Source organism: Pristis pectinata, chromosome 32 (assembly GCF_009764475.1).
Source record: "Pristis pectinata isolate sPriPec2 chromosome 32, sPriPec2.1.pri, whole genome shotgun sequence".
NCBI classification, from domain to species: Eukaryota; Metazoa; Chordata; class Chondrichthyes; order Rhinopristiformes; family Pristidae; genus Pristis; species Pristis pectinata.
Genome location: NC_067436.1, coordinates 16,173,510 through 16,181,615, shown reverse-complemented (window position 1 = coordinate 16,181,615; position 8,106 = coordinate 16,173,510). Strand labels below are relative to the sequence as shown.

The 8,106-nt window shown below is 45.7% G+C and overlaps 1 protein-coding gene across 2 annotated transcripts in view; it reads left to right on the top strand.

The window, feature by feature from the left end:
• Positions 1 to 2,297: 2,297 nt before the first annotated feature.
• Positions 2,298 to 8,106, top strand: part of LOC127585251 (pro-neuregulin-4, membrane-bound isoform-like) — a 28,082-nt gene continuing 22,273 nt past the window's right edge. For both annotated transcript variants that reach the window (XM_052042565.1, XM_052042566.1), the window contains exons 1-2: positions 2,298 to 2,760; positions 5,652 to 5,696. In XM_052042565.1, the coding sequence (XP_051898525.1) occupies positions 5,684 to 5,696 (13 nt within the window). In that variant the 5' untranslated portion in view covers positions 2,298 to 2,760; positions 5,652 to 5,683. The remainder of the gene's footprint in view (positions 2,761 to 5,651; positions 5,697 to 8,106) is intronic.

Sequence of the window (8,106 nt, the reverse complement as noted above, 5' to 3'; positions counted from 1 at the left end):
ACATTGAGGGAAAGGTTGTTGTCATGACACCATTCCACTAAGCTATCTCCTTCCTGTACTCTGACTCATCACTGTTTGAGATACGGCCTACAACAGTGATATCATGTGCAAACTTGTAGATGGAGTTAGAGCAGAATCTGGCCACACAGTCATGAGTGTATAGGGAGTAGAGTAGAGGGCTGAGGATGCAGCCTTGAGGTGCACCAGTGTTGAGAATAATCGTGCTGGAGGAATTGCTGCCTATCCTTACTGATTGCGTCTGTTTGTTAGAAAGTCAAGGATCCAGTTACAGAGGGAGGTGTTGAGTCCTAGGTTTCAGTGTTTGGTGACAAGCTTGCTTGGTATTATTGTATTGAAGGCAGAGCTGTAGTCAATAAACGACAGTCTAACGTAGGTGTCTTTACTGTCCAGATGCTCCAGAGCTGAGTGACGGGCCAGGGAGATGGCATCCGCTGTAGACCTGTTTCGGCCGTAGGTGAATTGCAATGGGTCCAGGTTGTCTGGTAGGCTGGAGCTGATGCGAGCCATGACCAACCTCTCAAAGCACTTCATGATGGTGGATGTCAGAGCCACTGGTCGGTAGTCATTGAGGCATGTTGCCTTGCTTTTCTTTGGTACTGGGATGATAGTGGTCTTCTTAAAACAGGAGGGAACCTGAGACTGAAGCAGGGAGAGGTTGAATATGTCCACAAATACTTCTGCCAGCTGATCAGCACAAGATCTGAGCACGCGGCCCGGGACACCATCTGGGCCAGGTGCTTTCCTCATGTTCACACTTCGGAAGACTGATCTTATGTCCTCCACTGTGATCACAAGTTCAAAGTGCCATAAAGGTAAAAGATCAGCTGTTATTTTATTGACTTAGAAGGTTGGCACAAAGGAATGATAAACTTCTCTCCTTTCTGATGTTATCTGTAATCAGATGATCAAATATGCAAAAACGGTTTTAACAAACAATATAAATGTCATGCAGGATGCAGTGTGTGGGTGGAGTATTGTACGAGAAAGGAATATTATGAGTGGAATTTAATGTGGGAAGGGTTACAGTGAGTGGAGATTTGTGGTGGGCGAATATTGTGGATGTTTTGTGCAGAAGATAACTTTGGGAGGAATTTAATGGGGGGATTTATTGTGGGCAGGGTTTCATGTAAAGGGTGGATTATTGTGAGTGGGATTTAATGAGGGGAGATAATTGTGGGTGGGGGTTTATTGTGAGGGGTGTTATTGTAGGTGGTTTTTGTGTGAGGGATTATTGCAGGGACGGTTTAGTATGGGTGAGGTATGGAGTGAGGGGAGATTATTGTGGAAGGGTTTGGGTGGGAGATTATTGTGGGTGGGGTTTGTGTGGGTGGATTTAGGTGGGTGGAGTTTATTGTGAGGGAGGTTATTGTGGGTGGCTTGTGTGGGGGATTATTGTGGGGAGGGTTTAATGTGGGTGAGGTGTAGTGTGAGGAGAGATTGTTGTAGACGCATTTTGTGTGGAGGATTACTGTGGGGAGGGTTTGTGTGGGGATTACTGTGGGGAGGGTTTGTGTGGGGGATTACTGTGGGGAGGGTTTGTGTGGGGATTACTGTGGGGAGGGTTTGTGTGGGGGATTACTGTGGGGAGGGTTTGTGTTGGGGATTACTGTGGGGAGGGTTTGTATGGGGGATTACTGTGGGGAGGGTTTGTGTGGGGATTACTGTGGGGAGGGTTTGTGTGGGGATTACTGTGGGGAGGGTTTGTGTTGGGGATTACTGTGGGGAGGGTTTGTATTGGGGATTACTGTGGGGAGGGTTTGTGTTGGGGATTACTGTGGGGAAGGTTTGTGTGAGGATTACTGTGGGGAGGGTTTGTGTGGGGATTATTGTGAGGGGAGTTATTGTGGGTGGAGTCTGTGAGGGCATTTGCAGTGGGGAGGGTTTAGTGTTGGTGGGGTAGAGTGTGAGGGGGGTTTGTTGTGGGTGGTTTGTGCGAGGTGGGAAGTGTGAGAGGCTTGTCCCAGTGATTGTTTTGAGGAAAATCCAGAGATGTTGGAGGAAATGTTAAAGGAATTAGCAGCCTTGAGAGAGGGAAGAACTATTTGAGGGGAGCGGTAGGCAGGTGGGTGTAGGTTAAAATAAGTTTGTTGAACCAAGGCTACTGCACCAACCTGTCTAAAACAGGCTGCTGTTGCTTGTACAAACTAGTTACACATTGACATGCCTCAATAAGTGGGCCTTTCATGGTGTTGTAAATTGATTTCCAAAACAATTCTGCCTGGGGTAATAGGCTTCCAGTGAAAAGTATTCGATCATGCTGGTTGTTTGTGCTCAATCTTAAAGCTCATCAAAGTTTGTTCCCTGTGTCACCCTATTATTTCTCAGCATTGTCCTCAAGGAGTAAGTAGGAGGGAGATTTGATTGATCAGATCTGATTGGGCTATCAGCCAAGCGGAGGATTGAGTGAATGAGGAAGTGTTGCAGAATATAAATCTGGCAACAAAACTGTGGGATTTGGAGCCAGCAGGATCAGCAAAGTCCCGCCAAGGTGGTCTTCTTGAGCTCCCTGCTGACGGTGAAGCGACCCTCAGGTTTGATTCCTGGTTCATTCCTGCTCTATTTGGAACCTGACATTCTTTAATTAAAGGCGTGGAAAATTACTTTCAGCAACCTGAACTCAACTTTCAAACATACGCACACCTCTCTCACAGCGATGACAAGCCTGAGCACTAAATATGCCATAGGCTGATTTCAAAGGATCTGCAGAGGAGCCATCACGGGCAGAAGGCTGTGTAACAAGTAAGTGAAGGGCCTCTGTTGCTTTACTGGGGAACGATAGTGAAGGGGGTTACATAGCCTGTATGGTAAACCAGAGGCCTGAATTAATGACCTGGAAATCTGAGTTCAAATTCCACTAAGGAAGCTAGAGAGTTCAAATTCAGCTCATTAGGTAAAAGTTAGTGTCAGTAATGGTGACCATGGAACAATTTAATTAGCATGAAAATACGTCCTGTTTCCTTATGTTTCTCAGAGAGGGAAATCTGCCTCCTGGCTGGTCTGGCCATTGTATTACTCCAGGTCTGCAGCATCTCAGCTGACTTTGTGCCGATATGGCCCAGCAAAGGCATTCTGTTGTCCTGAGGCCGCTGCATTGGTTCCAGGAGACAGCTCACCTCCACGTTATCAAAGGGATGAGCAATAAGTGCTGGCCTTACCTCCACCCTGAAAACTGAACTTTAAAAATGTTGAACCTTAGGATTTGGTCCCACCTTTCGAAGCGGCGAGTTGCACACTGATGTCTGTTTCAATTTCAGTGAAAGGGGCAAACCAATCGATGTGTGGCAACATATGATTTGTACAGCACTGGTGAGGAGAATGCACACTATATGGACCACTCCCAATAGTTCTGTGGGACGAAGCTCCATTTAATGTGACCTTGGGCATAAAGTCCAGTGGGACTCTGGTTCAGTTCTCCGTCTGCCCTGAACTAGACATTGGCTGGAGCTCAGTGGAAAGAACTTTCCACGGCAGGCATGGTAGTGTAGCAGTTAGCATAATGCTTTACAGTGCCAGTGACCCAGGTTCAATTTTTGCCACTGTCTGTAAGGAGTTTGTACGTTCTCCCCGTGTCTGTGTGGGTTTCCTCCGGGTGCTCCAGTTTCCTCCCACATTCCAAAGACGTACGGGTTAGGAAGCTGTGGACATGTTATGTTGGCGCCAGAAGCATGGCGACACTTGCGGGCTGCCCACAGCACACTCTACGCAAAGATGCATTCCACTGTGTGTTTCGGTGTACATGTGACTAATAAAGATATCTTATCTGAATGGAAGATCTGGGCTGACATCTCAGAAAATGCTGGACATACTCAGCAGGTCAGTCAGCATTGGTAGGGAGAGAAACAGAGTCAATATCTCAGTTCAAGAACTTTCCTTAGACTTGGAAACATGTGAAAACAAATGTTGCAGAGAGGGGAGAGAACAAATGAAATGTGCGTGATAGGGTGCCGATCAAAGTTGCCAAGATAATAATTACTTTGGATTTGCTCGCCCTTGGTTATTCAACTCCAAAAAAAGATTTTAATCTCTAGAATCCCTTTCATATCCCTTAATGCCCCACGATGTTCTAAAGTCATAAAAGGCTTTTGTGATGTACCAGACATGAAAGCAAGCTCCCACAACGTGACAGTGATAAGATCATCTGTTTTAGTAACATTGAATGGATATTGAACAGGGCATCGAGGAGAAATAATTACATGGGATCCTTGGCGCCTGAGGGAGAAGTTGGGGCTTCAATTTTACATGTAAAGGACATTCAGAAGACCAATCCTCCAACAGAGCAGCACTCCCGCAGTGTTGGAAGTGCATAGAGGAGGATATAGCACTTTGCTTGCTGGTCATGAGGAAACATCTTGTGGGTGTTTCACGATGTTGTAAATTGATTTCCAAAACAATTCCGCCTGGGGTAACAGTCTTCCAGTGGAAAGTATTCGGTCATGCTGGTTGTTTGTGCTCGATCTTTAAGTTCATCAAAGTTTGTTCCCTGTGTCACCCTATTATTTCTCAGCATTGTCCTCAAGGAACAAGTAGGAGGGAGATTTGATTGATCGATCTGACTGGACTATCAGCCAAGCTGACAAATGAATGAATGAGGAAGTTTGGAATTGGAATTAGTAAATTGGTTTATTATTGTCACATCTACCGAGGTACAGTGAAAAACTTGTCTTGCATACCGTTCGTACAGGTCAATTCATTACACAGTGCATTGAGGTAATACAAGGTAAAACAATACAGAATGCAGAGTAAAGTGTCACAGCTACAGAGAAAGTGCACTGCAGGTAGACAGTAAGGTGCAAGGTCATGATGAGGTAGATCGTGAGGTCAAGGTTCCATCTTACCGTACAAGGGAACCATTCAATAGTCTTATATCAGCGGGATAGAAGCTGCCCTTGAGCCTGGCGGTACGTGTTTTCAGGCTTTTGTATCTCCTGCCTGTTGGGAGAGGGAGAAGAGAGAATGTCCGGGGTGGGAGGGGTTTCATCTCCATCGCCCATCAACCTCCGTGGTTTCCACCACCTTCAATGGGATTGCACCATCAGACACATCATCCCCTCCCCTTTCAGCATTCTGAAGTTTCCTCCATGACTCCCTCATCCAGTCTTTCATCTCCAGCAACCACTCCCCTTCTCTCGACACTTTCCCACACAATACGGAGATGCAACACCTACTCATTTTGGATGTGAGACCACAACCTTCTGACTCAGACTGATACCACTGAGTCACAGCTGATGTACTGTGTGAACTTCTAATGCCTTTTGCTGGTTATTGGTGAGGACAGGGACAGAGATACAACCCAAGCTTTAGTTCACTTATCCCAACATCTCTTTGTGTGGCTCAGTGTCAACTTTTTAGACAGTATTGCTGTGAACAGTCTTGGTTTGATGGCATTAAAGGTTCTGCATGTCCATTTACTGATTCTCATTTTGTCATTTATGGTGATAATGAAACAATAAAGAGAAAATACCAGAAGTGCACAGCACGGTGATGAGTCTCCATCAGCTGTCACCTTGACCATTTGCCTTCTTGACCTCTTATGTCAACTGATTATATTTGTTTAACTTGGCAAAAGCCAGCAACACCATTCCTTCTGAAACATCTGAAACATACTAAACGGACCCTTTCATTCCCTTTAGGTAGAATTGTGGATCGAAAAGACAACAGTGAAATGGAGACACCAGGTAAGGAACATTGGTGCCATCTGGGATTTGTGGGATAAGATTGTGCATCACTCCCGAAGCAGCAAAGTTCATTGGCATGGCTGAATTATCAGATGTTACAGTCATAGATTCATACAGCACAGAGACAGGTCTTCAGGTCCACCCCAAACATCAACCACCCACTTACAACAACCCTACACTGATCCCATTTTATTCTCCCCACATTCCTATCAATTCCCCCCAGGTTCTACCACTCACCTACAAACTAAGAGCAATTTACAGTGGCCAATTAGCCTACTAACATGCACATCTTTGGGATATGGGAGGAAGCCGGAGCACCCGGAGGAAACCCACGTGACAGGGAGAACGTGCAACCTCCACACAGACAGCTCCAGAGGTCAGGATTGAACCGGGTCACTGCCATTGTGAAGCAGCAATGCTGCTAGCTGCACCACGGTGCTGCCCTAGTTTGTGTTGAGTTTACAATCAACAATCTGCAAACAATACCCCTTGCCACCCCACCAAAACCTTGGTGTGGACCCCTCATTGTGTTGCAGTTTCATGGAGTGCTCAGAACTCCTGTGTGAGCCCGTACAGGAAAGGTTGGCAGTCTCGCCTACTCAGTTGGGTGAATCACCCTATGGCATCCCCAGTCCTGCGCTCCAGCTGAGCTCTCTCAGGCACTTGTTACCCTGGGACACAGGGTTGCAGAGGTAAGTCTGTACCTTCTGTCACTTCTGTGCACACCGGGCCTTCGATTGCCCACCTCCCTTTCTACCTTTCAGATGTGAGGTCCTCCTGACTCTCCGTCTACTCCCTCGGGTAGGAGTGGAAAATCCCCCGGTTTGTACAAGACACGGGGAATACTCCTTCATTTTTGAAGAGGAACGAAGGAGTATTCCCCGTGTCCTATTCAAACATCCAAATCAGGAGCAGAAGTAGGACACTCGGCCCCTCCATCTTATCCACCATTTGATAAGATCATCGTTTATCTCGCTACAGCCACAACACAAGGGTAAAATCCAATCTACCCTTGGCATGCTTTCCCCCCCTTGTTTATAAGATTATAAAATAAGATACGATATCTTTATTGGTCACATGTACATCGAAACACACAGTGAAATGCATCTTTTGCGCAGAGTGTTCTGGGGGCAGCCCGCAAGTGTCACCCCGCTTCCGGCGCCAACACAGCATGCCCACAACTTCCTAACCTGTACGTCTTTGGAATGTGGGAGGAAACCAGAGTTTGTCAGACTTTGCCATGAAAATAATCGATTCTGCTTCTACCACCCTTTGAGAAAGAGGGTTCCACAGACTCACCACCCTCTGAGATACACAGTTTGTCTTAAATGGAAGAACCCTTATTTTAAACAAAGGCCCATAGTTCTAATTTCTTCCTCTACATTCGCCCAGTAATGATCCCTCAGGATCTGATATGTTTCACTCAAGTCCTTTCTCACTCTTCTAAACACCAACGTTTATAAGCCCATCTTTCCTCATAAGATAATCCACCCACTCCAGGTATCAGTCTGGTAAACTTCCTCTGAACAGCTTCCAAATAACTAACATCTATCCTTGTATAGGGAGACCAATGTGTACAGTACTCCAGATGTGGTCTCACCAATATCCTATATAACAGAAGCATAGCCTCCCTTACTTTTGTATTCAATTGCCCCACTAATAAAGATAACATTCCATTAACATTCCCAATTACTTGCTGTACCTGATACTAGCCTTTTGCACTCTGATTGCTCTATGTCTCAGAGTTCTGCGATCTTTCACCAGTTAGAAAAAATGTAAAAATTGTTGTCTCATTTTCCCTCATTATACTGTTACTCTGGATCTTTGCCCATTCACAACCTAGCTATACCCCATTGCAACCTTCCTATATTCTCTTTGTAAATCACCATCCTGGTATTGGTACTGGTATTGGTTTATTATTGTCACTTGTATCGAGGTACGGTGAAAAACTTGTCTTGCATACCGATCTTACAGGTCAATTCATTACACAGTGCAGTTATATTGAGTTAGTACAGAGTGCATTGACGTAGTACAGGTAAAAACAATAACAGTACAGAGTAAAGTGTCACAGCTACAGAGAAAGTACAGTGCAATAAGGTGCAAGGTCACAACAAGGTAGATCGTGAGGTCATAGTCCATCTCATCGTATAAGGGAACCATTCAATAGTCTTATCACAGTGGGATAGAAGCTGTCCTTAAGCCTGGTGGTACGTGCCTGTAAAGTTAGCAAGCACACCTTCGGTCTCTTCATCCAAATCATTTACGGGCAGCACAATGGTTGGAGCAGACTCAATGGGCCAAATGGCCTGCTTCTGCTCCCTTGTCTTGTGATCTTGTGAATGGTGCAGCAGGTAGTGCTGGTGGCTCACAATTCAAGAGTCCCGGGTTTGATACTGACCTTGACCACTAT